The sequence below is a fragment of the Meles meles genome, chromosome 13 (genome assembly GCF_922984935.1).
Source record: "Meles meles chromosome 13, mMelMel3.1 paternal haplotype, whole genome shotgun sequence".
NCBI lineage: Eukaryota > Metazoa > Chordata > Mammalia > Carnivora > Mustelidae > Meles > Meles meles.
The window spans coordinates 22,147,307-22,160,880 of NC_060078.1; the positions used below are offsets into that span (position 1 = coordinate 22,147,307).

Sequence of the window (13,574 nt, forward strand, 5' to 3'; positions counted from 1 at the left end):
TTCTCTGGAAGACCTACTTCTCCTCTTCTCTCCATTTTAAATCCTGACTCATCTATATTCTTTTACTATTTTCAAAATGCTAATTCAATTCATTCTCTAGGATGTATTCTTTTCAAAACTTTTAATTGTGTTTTCTTATCAATTTCCTTATAAGAGAATGTCTACACTTCATGCTTCAAATTAAGTAATAAAAATTAGAAATCTTAATTACCACTGCATGTTCTTGTTAGAAATCATTTGAAGTTATAGATGGCAAGTGATCTAAATGTCAATATCATATACAAATACGACTATTCTTCTGGACCTTAAATCTAGGGTTTTGTAGGAATTTTCCTCTTTAAGTTTATTTTCTTCTCCACAGGACACACATTTTTTTTTTTAAGGTTTTATTTATTTATTTGACAGACAGAGGTCACAAGTAGGCAGAGAGGCAGGCAGAGAGAGAGGGGGAATCAGGCTCCCCGCCAAGCAGAGAGCCCGATGTGGGGCTCGATACCAGCAGCCTGGGATCATGACCGGAGCCAACGGCAGAGGCCTTAACCCACTGAGCCACCCAAGCGCCCCATGGACACACATTTCTAAAACCAGTGGGGTATGGTTACGTCTTTGAAAACAAGGTAGAACAAGAAAGATTTCAATGCCAGCATTGCTACTCAGAAATTCAGTTCCCTCACATGTAAGTGTGATTAAAATTACCTACTTTATAGTACCATATTTTTAAGTTTTCATATAAAAAGGAATTTATCACTGCCTCACAAATGGTAAAAACTCAACAACTGTAAGTTTCCTTCTACCCCATTGTAAAAACATCTTTAAATTCCTGGTTGGCTGCGATGAACCGCGTCATATACAGAACCTCAGGCAGGGCAATTCTCCCCTCTAGAATGAATAGTGACAACAGCTGATATTTGCTGACGGCTTATGGAGCATCGAAGGCTGTGTTTCACCAAGTGCTTCACAGAATTTTTTTTTCCCAGTCACAACCTTACAAAGGAAGGAAGGCGACCTCCATTTTACAGAAATGGAAGAAGTTTGCCGGGACCAAAGAATTTGCCCACGGTCATCCCTCCAATACCCGAGTCGGTCCAGCTCCTTTGTCCTTTGTTTGAAACCAGGAGACTATGCAGATGCCTTCCAAAAGCAGTACATTCAATGCTAAGACAGTGAATTTTATGGTATGTGAATTATATCTCCAATAAAGCTGTTCTTTAGAACTGCTGAATTTGTAGTGATTAGGAACTCAGTATAAAGATTCACTCTGCAGTGAACTTGGTCTCTGATTGCCTTTGACCTTTTTAAAGGAAACCTTGCATCAAGTACCTAGTCTCAAAACAAGTCTATTCCCAACGTCTAGTCAGAAAACCTGCTTGGTTCTGAGGGTCAGACAGCTGAGGGAGGTGACATGCTCCGATGACGGTGACAAGCTCAGCCACGTGGGCTTACTAGGAGTCACAGAACACCACCCAGACTCCAATAACTAGCCTGCAACTTATTTTTTTTCCGTGATGATTGCCCAACAGAAATTAAAAATTCGCAAAGAATGTTGAAATCTTCAGGGACAAAACGGAGATACAGGAAAGGATCCGGAAATAATAATTCCAAAAATAAAATGCAAACGTATTTCCTTAAAACTGTCCTGCATGCTTTGCATACCTTCCATTATTATTAACCTCCCCCTTACGCGTCTTGCACTTAGAAGACTCTCTTGGGTTTCGGGAAGATGAACACATTTGACTAAAGGCCGAAAGAATCATCAATGTAATATCTGTACTTTAGTATTGTGAGAAAAAAAGCCTGTCGGATTTAAAGGAGCTTCCTGCCTGAGCTTCAGAAAGCAGCAACAAACGCGGGGGCTGCAGACTCCCAGGTCAGAACACAGCCTTCAAGTGGCATGAACTTCAGCGCGGCCAGGCCTTTGATCATCACCTGCTGACATTTACAGAGACAAGGAGTCGTCATAATTACCTTCGTCCATGCCATTCAGTAGTTCGGTTAAATCTTCGTTTTTACTGTCAAACTGATGCTCCTTCCACGTCTCACCATTTTCACTTCGAAGAACAATGAGTTCTCTCTCTTTTCCTCGCATAGACCCAAAGTGAGGGATTTCCACTATGACAGGGCTGGAAGAAAAATCCACATTATTCTGCGATCAAATGAAATACATTTGTAGTATCCTACTTTCAAAAACAGTGTCATCAACAGTATTCATTTGAAAATCAGAGGTGCCACTAAGGTTGGGAATAACTTCAAAGCTGCAGAATCATTTGCTAATTAAATAATATGTTAGAAGCCTGAGAACATGCCATCATTCATTCACTCACCAACAATTCGTAAGGGCCTACTGCCAGTTAGGCATTTTGATTTAATAAGGGGAAAATATTCAGCACATATAAACAGGATTTTTGAATCAAGGAATTGAAAGTTATAAAAACAGACCATAAGAAAGTCGGTCCATTTTTAAAAACACAATAGCTATATTATATTATGCAAAAGAGCTAATGATTTAAAAGGACACAGTCATTTCTTTGAAAAAGAAATTCTGTAGATTTCCTGCTTTGAAAGATCACAGGTGTTTGTCCCTTAGCAAGCAAATGATCAATCGACATAGTCGTTCACGCCCTCCAACAGTGACTTCCTTTCTCTCGTTTTTAATTTGTGAAATGGTAGTGGGCAACTTAATTTCCTAACTCTAGTATAACCTGCACAGGAAGATTTAAACTTCTGAAAAAGCACTTGTTGGCTTGACATTGTAATATAGCCATACATTAATTTTTGACAGTGTCCTTTTGCCAAAGAATGTGGAAAGGATGGCTGCAAATTGAAGACAGCCAGTCGAGCACAGGAATAATTTTGTTAACTTTTAAAATAGGATAAATGCTAAAAAAGATGGATGGAAGTAAGCAGACCACAATCACACACAGTTTATGTAGTTGGATTGTGCAGCTTTATTTTATGACATTTAAGTAGACAGTATCATTATTCTCCTACAGAGTTTGTATGTAACCTCACCTCTTAACCTATGTGTTTAAGTACATGTGATAATAGGAGACACGGGTTTAAATAGGTAAGAGCATATAAAGGGAGAGGCATTGCAATGATCCAATAACATAAGAATATAGGAGCATTTCATTTATTACAAAAGAATTCACTTAAAGTGGGATGATAAATACAATCTCTCTTTTGGCAAAATAATTACAATTAATTCAAATTAAGGATTTAAAAATTTATATATATATATTTTATTTATTTATATAATTTTAAATGAATTTATATATAAGGATTTAAAAATTTTTATTTTTTGATAGAAACAAAATCAAGTATTCCTGAGAGTGTTAGTAATTTCAAGAGTTAAGATATTTAACATACTTTTAACCATGTCTGATTTGACATTAATTTTTTTTTTTGGAAAACTAGATACAATCTTTGCAGGTTAATGTATCAGATACTGTCTCTGTAAATATTTAAAGAATGTGGCTTTGTGTAGGACATTCAACAATACTGGAGAGAAGGTATGAACCAGGGCCTTTGACCAAGGTGAAAGCCAAGCATAACTTTTCATAACAGGTCTCTTCATGCAGACTGCCAAGGCAAATCCACCAATCAGACAGACAAGCAAACAAACAACAAATACCAACACATTTCAGCTTAAACAAAACAAAACAAGACAATTTAATAACTTCAGTAGAATATTCTATCTGCTGCCTCGTTGGCTTTCTTTACGCATCTTCTATCCCCAACATTTAATCAAATTCAGTTTATTTCTTGAGGACTTTGGTTTCTCAAAGCCCAGAAAGATTATTTAGTATGTATAAGTACGTACTTTTAAAAGTAACTCCAGACACGTACATATATGTATATATATATATGTACACACATATATATTCACACGTATATATCCTTTACAACAAATGTTGATTCAAAGCCTCCAAATACCTTCTCTTAACGCTGCGTTGAAATTAGATCATCAGTCTGTCTTAAAGACTATCATAACCAGTTGAAACATTTCAAAATAAAGAAAGGTTTACAGAAGCACAGAGTTATGAAGCGGAGGGCTCGCAGTGAATTCCACATGCTCGGGAAGCACAGGGGAGGGAGCAGTGCTACAGCTAAGTCAAGCCACTATGGTTCCTGTTTCTTTCAGTGACACACATCAACTGAAAGCATTAAAAACTGAAAAGATAAAAATAAAATTCAGACAAGAAGAAGACCATGGGTGTGACAGAAAAAAATTGAAAATGGAAAAAAGAATTGTAGACATTCTGTATCTTGTCTATAAAGATCCTACCCAATAAATTTTGTTCCTTGAGGCCCAAGCTGCAGGATTCGGCTAACCAAGCTCTCGCCCTCATTTACAGGGGGAGGATTGGTAGGAAGATGCAGTTTACTGAATAACATCCATGCAGCAGGAAGAGAAACGAGAAGGGGAAATCGTGAACACACTGTCCGTCACGACAGAGCCTGCCTCATTTGCACCCAAGTGCCACCTCAGAAAATGAATTCATTTGTTTTCTTTTTTGCAAAAGCCCATATCACCATGGATGATGTTCCCTCAAAAGTATCTTTAAAAAAGACATGTACCCATAGTAGTCATTTATTCAACGTGGTGAGAGAGTTCCGCCATCTATATTTTTCCCTAAGAATGGTGCCTTGACTTCCACGGGGGGCCGCTGGGGTTCCGTGCACTCACTGAGCAGAGAACATGCTTCGTGGTTAGTAAAAGCTTTGACCAGCAAACTGAGTTAAGGAAGTATCAGCCTACTAGCTTTTCAGAGAAGGACACAGCTTTTGGGACCTTTGACACTCCACGAAAGGTGTACTCCATCGCATCGGTCCAACTAAGTAGTTTTAAGAGTTAACTACTTGAGTTTTTCAAAAGGGCAAAGAGGGGCGCCTGGGTGGCTCAGTGGGTTAAAGCCTCTGCCTTCAGCTCGGGTCATGATCCCAGAGTCCTGGGATCGAGCCCCGCATCGGGCTCTCTGCTCTGCAGGGAGCCTGCTTCCTCCTCTCTCTCTGCCTGCCTCTCTGCCTAGTTGTGATTTCTCTCTGTCAAATAAATAAAAAGTATTTAAAAAAAAAAAAAAAAAAAAAAAAAAAAGAAAAAGGGCAAAGAAAATCAAATGTATCACACAAGGGCCAAGACAAAAATCGATCAAATGACTTACCCTAAAAATTGTGCCCCTGCAGGACCCATTTCTACCAGCCTACTGGCTAATCCCTCTCCTTCCACCATGGGGGGTGGGTTGGCCAGTTTATGTCTCTTTACCAAGCGGCAGGTGATGCGGGTGGGCGCCGTACACTTGCGCGGAGGGATGATGATTCTCATCCCGTGGTGACGGCTCCCTCTCATGGAGCCGCCTCTTGCATCCACCATAAAGCTAACCAGGAACCTGCGGGGAGAAGACCGGAGGTGAAGTCAAGGAGGGAAACATGCCATCTTCACAGGAGATTTTGAGATTAGACGTTAGGGTTTAAAACGACAGACAATGTAGCTATCATTTCCTCTCTTTCAAAATACATTGGAAATAAATACGGTGGAGTCACATCAAACATGCATTCGACGTGTGAACTGGGCAGAAAGCGGGGTGTGAGAACTTAGTTTTGGTGGGATGCTGGCCTCCTCACAGAAGCCAGCCACTTTGTCGAAAGCTCGGATTGAGGAACAGTGAACGTTTCAAAGCTGGGATTAAAAACTGGCTCTTACAGGAGTGTCGTGCATGTAAAAACCCGAACTGAGACCGCTCTACGTGGCCTCTGTGAATGCCTTCAGCTGTATTCAAGCGTCATTTTAACTATCGGTGGGTTTAGCCAGATGCTGACTATGGAATTTCTTTTCCTGACAAGTCAGATGAAACTCCACGGTATGTCTTAACATGTACAACTCATAAAATAGATATATACTTAATCATACCGCACACTCTAATTTTTACTACCACAAAGCAGAATATAAGAATAAAAGCAGATGGCTAGTTTTGCTCAGGCAATTTTGATGGAAAGGGATTTAGTCTTTTCCGTATAAACTTGGCATTAATACTGTTTAAAATAGCCTCCACTTGAGTATCTGTACAGCCATTCAGAACTGAACAGCCTTTTAGAAAATGTCTCTAAATGACAGACTATAATTCTGTCATTGGTCTTTCTATTAAAGCTAATGGAAAAAATTTTTTGTCTGCATGTAGACATGAAAGTGCAAGGAAATTAACAGTATCTTATCTGGGTTATAGCATATCCTAATTCCTGATTCTTATCACATGCTCTGAGAGTATCTTCCTTGATTCTCTGGTATTACAAAGCACTCCGGTGAATGTGCACCAATGAGTCCAACACACAGAAGAGTGTAAGTCAGACAGGAGAACATCTGTCCCTCTGCATTCCAGCGTTCACATGTGAAAATACGCTTACTACCGGAGCAGCACCACATGTTGATAAGTAGAAAATTATCTGAATAGCTATAGTATTGGGGGAGGGAATAATCCTCTCCATCAAAATCTTCTACTAAATATATCTCATCTAAAGGCAGTTCTAACATCCTGCAAACAGATTTTAGGACTTTGCATGGAGGTCCTAGCTGGGGACCCTTTTCCTTAAGAGTGATGCTTCTGGACCTCGGAAGAGGAACCTCTCCAACAAAGCAAACTGGCCTGACATTCCCGTGGAGAAAGGCAATAGCACGGGGCTCATTTTTTAGCCAATCAGATGTTCAGAACCAACTCTGGTCATGAGTTAGGTGGAATCATTTTCACACTCTTCTGCTGATTTTAGATTAAGCCATTTTCCTCTGGATTACTTTTTTTTTTTTTTTTTTAAACATTAGACCTACTTTGAGAGGCTGGAACCAGTATCATATTCGAAGTAAGAGGGGAAGAGACTGACCTCCTCCAAAACAAACCAAACACACAGCTCCCAAGTCAAAGACCGAGATCTTTGTTCACTTGTGCAAGTGTCCACACGAATTGCCTCCAGTGCCAAATGGTAACAAGACTCACTTGAAACTGCTCTGGTGAGCCCACATTGTCTTAGACATACACATACTGAGCAGCTACCTTTCCTCAGTAATGAAGACAACAGGACAACTTTATAAAGAAGCCCAAGACAAAACCTGATGCTTCCAAGCAGTCAGTACTGAAAATCAACTCCTGCCTGGGAGTGAAAGCAACAGAATGGATTAGACATGATTCAAGACAAACTCTGGGGGCCACGTGGCTGGCTCAGTTGGTGGATTATGTGACTCTTGATCTTGGGGTCATGAGTTTGAGCCCCACGCTGGGTGCAGAGATCATTTAAATAAAACTTCAAAAAAATAAACTCTGGGTTGGAAAATTTGGTTGTATTAGTACAAATAAACACTGGAGTGTTTACACTACAGCTGATGCCAACCATATAGATGGTAACTTAGATCAGGCCTGTCTTGTTCCCTGCCTGACCTACAGAACTGAGCACAGTTCCCAAATACAGTAAGCACATGATAAATGCTTACTGAGTGATCCACTGAACAAAAACTCTTGTGTTAAGGGTGCTTAGGAACTGCCTAGGTCAGACAAGGTTACTAATACTAAAAATATATCTATATGAAAAAGATCTATATAAATACACTTGTAGCTGAGCAGTCTGAAGGTCATATAAGAAGGTCATCCATGTCAATATAAAATTATCCAAAGTACAGGGGCGCCTGGGTGGTTAAGCCTCTGTCTTCGGCTCAGGTCGTGATCTCAGGGTCCTGGGATGGAGTCCCACATCGGGCTCTCTGCTCAGCAGGGGGCCTGCTTCCCTCTCTCTCTCTCTCTCTCTCTCTCTGCCTACTTGTGATCTCTCTCTGTCATATAAATAAATAAGATCTGTAAAAAAAAAAAAAAAAAATCCAAAGTACAAGGAATATCAGAACCCACTGGAAAAAACAGGTCTTAGACAATTTTAACAACAAATTAGAAGAAGCTCTTTCTCTGGGTTCCCCATAGCACCCACTGCCTCACTGGTATTCATTAGCAATCATTTATTGTTCTAAGGTTTTCAACTTTAAGAGCCAGTTGACTGAGGAGAGGTGAGAATAAATGTTAAGTTAAGCAGGACAGAATCCTATTATTCAGTAACAATCATGAAATACAGTGATTTGTTTTCCAAACTCATTCCTTACATATTCTGTGCAAAATAAAATCTCATGCAAACTAACTTCTTAGCAACAAATCAAAAGGTGATGTTTAATCATATTGATTGCATCTTATTAGTACTTACACTAAAGCAGGAATTCTACAAATGATCCTAAAACTAACACATGAATGATTCTAGTTATAAGAACAGCGGGATGATGAAAGCGAATATACTACAGACATCGACACATCTAACTGCGGGAAAACTTCACATAAATTAAAAATACGAAAAAGGATGGTTCACATCAAAGACGCAGTTATCACCTTGAATCATACTGAGGAAGTGGAGAAGAATAGCTGCAAAATAATTTAGAAGCAAATGGGAAAAATTAATGTAAGATAATTAGAAGCAGGCAACAGAAAATGTCAATGATAAGCAAAGGAAAAATAAAAACCATCAGAGAGTGAAACCAAGGCATCTGGCATTTGTGGGATAACCTGGAGAAATATTTGCTTTACGTGGCTACAGAAGCTACTCCCCAGACCTGGCATTAGGGAATCCTTTCCGAGTGTATGCCACGTCTGTAGTTTCCTTTTCAAATACGCCCACACTAACTGCCATTATTTTTGCTCTCCCGGACATGGCCACTGTCTTCAATAAATTCAAGAAGGAGAGAGAATGTGCGTATTCAAATATTTCATTGTTTCCAGTGTATGGGAAAGTTTACTTCTGATTTTATTATTCTGTGCTCCCTCAACTCCTCCTTGAAGTTCAAACCATCATTTGAAGCAAAGCACAAGGGCTGACTGAATGGGACCCTAGTACTTTTCTTTGCTGTGTGGAGAATACAAGACGCTGGTTCTAGGTCTTTGAGACATGGCAGCAATTCACCAAGCTTGATACAAGGAACTCTTGAACATGCTGCTCATGGAGTGTTCCCCGGTATTTTTTATTTTCCTTCTCAACTGATTTTTTTTTTCTTTTTTCTTTTTTTTTGCTTTTGCAATGTTAGATCCATAAACATCTAACATCAGTGTTGTAAATATTTAAAGCAATTAAAAATTAACATTATTATAATTAAGATTTTTCTGATTGAGTTCAAGAAATGCAATGTTAATGAGTCAAAGACCACCATGTAGTTTATAGTTTATAAAGCCCTTTCATGTCAATTATTTCCATTTGAATGATACTGCAAGTCCTATGCTATAAGCCACAATTCTGTAAGAATGCTTTAAATAACCTGCAGCATCACCCTGGTCTGACTTTTCGTCTACGGAATGGGGGTAATGAGTAAAACCTATCTCACAGTGTCATTTCAAGGTTCAAACAGAAATTAAGTAAGATAATACATGTAAAACATTTAACACAATGCCAGGCACATACAAAGGTAAACATTAGCTGTTACATTTATTTTAATTAAAAGCAGCAGAAATACTTCATGAAATACATACAGCATTTCAGAAATGTTAATTATTGTTAATTTATTTAATTGCAAGCTAATCCACCCTTGTTCTTGGTCACAACTAATTTATGGCCTAAATGCCAGTTTCAGAAGTGATACACCTGGATGTTTTTCATCATCTCAAATATTTGCATTCCATTTGTGGAGATTCAATTACCCCATGTTTTAATTACCAAAACGCAAAGAATCCTACATCAAAATATACAGTGATGATCAGTTCAGCAGTTGGAGCAAGTCACCTCCCACCACCTACCCCAGATTCCGCCAACCAGTGGGACAGCAGGGAGGAGCCTGTCCCATGTGGTTTTTACCACTGTGCCCCTGGGGTACAAACATTGGTACCTTCACTTTTTAAAAGTGAATTCCTTTCTTTCCATTATAAAATTAATTTCTCTTCTTCTAGTTATAATTTAATACAACTTAAGCATAATCTTATTTTAGGAATACAGAAGGAACCAAACTTGATCTGGAGATTTCAGACTCCATTTTCATGCAAAGCATGAAAGCAGTCAGCGAGATAAATGATCAGACAGACCTACATATTGAATTTTTCATTAGAAAGGAAAATCAGGTACTCAGAAATAAAACTTCATTTCAATAAGGTAAAATTAAGGGAAATGACTAGATTTAATTTTTTTTAATTGAAAAGAAAAATTAAAGACCTGGGAATAGCACCAGAAAGGCAAGAAATTTTTATGTACCAATACTCTAATTCTCTTCCTCTCTAACACTGTGCTTTCTTCAACAAAAAACAGATATACCATTTTGCTCAGAGGAAAAAAAAAAATGACTAATGACTTACAAATATACATCACATATACTCACTAATGAAGTCTTCAGAAGACCAGGATTTCATACATATGAAGCTTGTTGATATGAATTTATAAGTCCAAATAATAAATGTAATGTTCATTTAACAGGATAAAGAAAAGTGAGTTTTAGATTACATACCCAGAATGAACAGGACTTGAGACAAGATTGACATTGTCCAAGGTATCTGCAGCCCAGCTATAATGTCTCAGAGAATCTGAATCAAATTCTCTTGTGAATGTTAGATGCTGCAAAATAAAATGATATATGGCATCAACAACCCACACAAGACACTGTTTCTCTGTACCTACAAATATACCTGTATGTCTGTCTAAGTCCAGAGAGTGAAAATAAACAATTTGTACTCTAGGTCTATAGGTCTACATTGAAGTTTCAAGAGCAGGAACCAAAGCTTATTGATATGTTGTATTATTTCAATCTTTTAAGAAAGCATCCTGAGTAACTGGCATGACAAAAGGAATATCACAGATTTCAAACCGGAAGTAGACATAAAGCATGCCTGCTGATTACTAAAGTATGATCATCGGCTGGAAGAAAGGCATTTGAGATGTAACCTGAGAAGCGACTTTTCCATGAAACACAGTATATATGTACAGTATATGCAAATAGTATATAGTATAGTAATGCAAAACTGATAATTTTGACTTCGGTTTTGACATTATTTTCTTGAGAATGAACAGTTTAAGTCTGCCAGTTCAAGGAGAGTAACTGATGGGTTAGTTGTTAATGATAAAATCCGAGGTTTCAAGCAAAAATTAGAATTTCAGAAACCTTATGTCCACGTCTAATGAGCTCAGTGGTGATTAATGAATGTGATATATTACTTTTGGATAAGAAATGTGTGCCAACAATATAAAGATTTGCATTAATTAGTAAAGCAGTATTTTCCGAATCACCAATGAATGATGTTCTATGGGCAAAAGGTACATCAATGTGGAAATGCTAACTATGATTTTAATGACTTGAACATACCTCCCAATTAATCTTACAATTATAAAATTCTTTCCCATATTAAAAAAAAAAAATCGATCTTGAGGACTTTTGTTTTTCCAAGGGGGGCAGAGCCTGGAGTAGAGAAGCCCACTGTGGCTGCCACACCAGATAGTTACAGAAATGGGCTCAGAGTGCAGCGAGCGCAGCTGAGGGAGGGGAAGACCTTGAAGAGCTGCATGGACTTTCTGTCGCCATTTTTAACTTGGGTGCCTTTGTCGATGATCCATACAGACAGAACTGGGGCTTTGTACCGACGGGCTACTACTGGGGAATAGAAGAACCAAGGGGGTTTCTGTGGAGATTTGGGCAGCCTTGAGCATGTTGCAGATTTCTGTGAAGAACATTTGCTCAATTCTGGGGCTGTGCAGAACAGGAAGCTCAAAACCTAACCAGAAAATCTCTAAAAGGCACACTGTCGCTTCTGGGCAGTTTGATGAGGAAAAGATTGAGTTGGGACTCGTCAGAGGAGGGGATCACACAAGATTCTCACATAAGGATCCTCACAAAGACCAGGAACAAAGCCGGGGGAGTCTGAGTTTACCAGGGCTGCAAATGGTTTTGCCTCATTGCAGAGGAACCTTGACTGGGATTGAAATAATCAGCCACCACTCTGCCCAGCAGAGGCAGGGAGCGCACTCTGTGGAGAATGACATCATCATCGGGTGTGTCCTGCCTATGACTTTTTATATACCATGTCCCGCTTGCAGTGAGAAATGCCAAGCATGGGCAGAGCACATGAACAAAAACAAAATAAAACAGACTCCCAGGTCATCCTACATTTTGAAGTAAGCAAGTAAGAACTTCACAATGGCTATGATTAGTTTGTTAAAGAAAACAGGGAAAAACATAGGAAAGAAATTAAAAGGGGGCTGATTTTTTTTTTTTTTTAAGATTTCATTTATTTGACAGAGAGAGAGAGACAGTAAGAGAGCGAACACAAGCAGGGGGAGTGAGAGAGGGAGAAGCAGGCTTCCTGTGGAGCAGGGAGACCCATGTGGGGTTCAATCCCATGATTCTGGGATCATGACCCAAGCCGAAGGCAGCCCCTTAACCACTGAGCCACCCAGGCACCCTGAAAGGTGGCTGATTTAATAGAGCCCTGGAATACATGTAAGAAAGAATCAAATGGGCATTTGTTCACTTGTAAATACAATTCAGTTCTTGATGAGATACAACAGAAACAGGGTTAGAAAACTGGAAGTGTAAATGGAAAAATGTACAAAAGAAAGGATTTAATAAAAGAACGGAAACTACAGAAAATCATTCGAGTGACCTATGGAACATGGTGAATGGTTTTCCCACGTGTAACTGGACTCTGGGAAGAGGAGAGTAAGGCAGAAGCTACATGAAGAGGGAAAAGCCTTCCTTTACTGCTTCTGACAGGGACAGAGCCTCCAGGCAGAAACTGGGAAGTCTTCACTGGGATTTCCCAGTGACTTAGGATTCACTGAGAATTGGGATTTCCCAGTAAAATGTCCCTGGCTCCTCACTTGAGTAGAAATCATGGATGGCAAGCTCTCCACCATGGAGAGAGCTCCCACTGAGCTCAGTGGTGATCAAAGAGCCAAAAGTCACTGCACGGTTGAGAAGTATATAATATGAGGAATAAAATAAACAAATAAGCAAATGGAACAAGAGCAAATTGGAAGAAATAGAGGGATTTCAGGGAGAAGAAAGCTTAAAATTTTTCACTGATGTCCAGAGAGAGATGAGATCTTCTTATACTTATAAAGCAATAAAATACTAAAAACAAACAAAAAACCCATAAGAAAAAATAACTCATAGAAAGTAACAAATATGACAGCACAGAAGTTGAAAAAGATATCTAGAAGTTAGGGGAATATCTTCAAATGTAGAAAACAGAAGAACATACAAGAAAGCAGAGGATCATTTCAGGAATTTCAAACCTATTTCCTACTCCCCCCCCAAAAAAAAGTTCCAGAAAGAGAAAACAGTGAAATAGAGGAGAAGAAATCAAGGAAATAACTCAAGAAACTTCCCTGGAGCAAAAGCCCTGAGTTCCCAGAGTAAAAGGACCCACTTGACTGACTAGTACTATGAATGTGAACGCAGTATAGCCCACCATCTGAAATTTCAGGACCCGGAGACAAAGAAAGAGCCTATAGATTTACAGAGGAAAAATGATTACAGATGACAGACTTCCATCACACTTTTAACAGCAAAAACCGAAGTTTAGGGCAATGGC

At 39.0% G+C, this 13,574-nt stretch overlaps 1 protein-coding gene across 5 annotated transcripts in view; it reads right to left on the bottom strand.

Moving 5' to 3' along the window:
* Nucleotides 1-13,574, bottom strand: part of ANK3 (ankyrin 3) — a 687,858-nt gene that overhangs the window by 70,387 nt on the left and 603,897 nt on the right. For all 5 annotated transcript variants that reach the window (XM_046026934.1, XM_046026935.1, XM_046026933.1 and 2 more), the window contains 3 exons: nt 10,496-10,602; nt 5,163-5,387; nt 1,966-2,120 (listed from right to left, as the gene is read on the bottom strand). In XM_046026934.1, the coding sequence (XP_045882890.1) occupies nt 1,966-2,120; nt 5,163-5,387; nt 10,496-10,602 (487 nt within the window). The remainder of the gene's footprint in view (nt 1-1,965; nt 2,121-5,162; nt 5,388-10,495; nt 10,603-13,574) is intronic.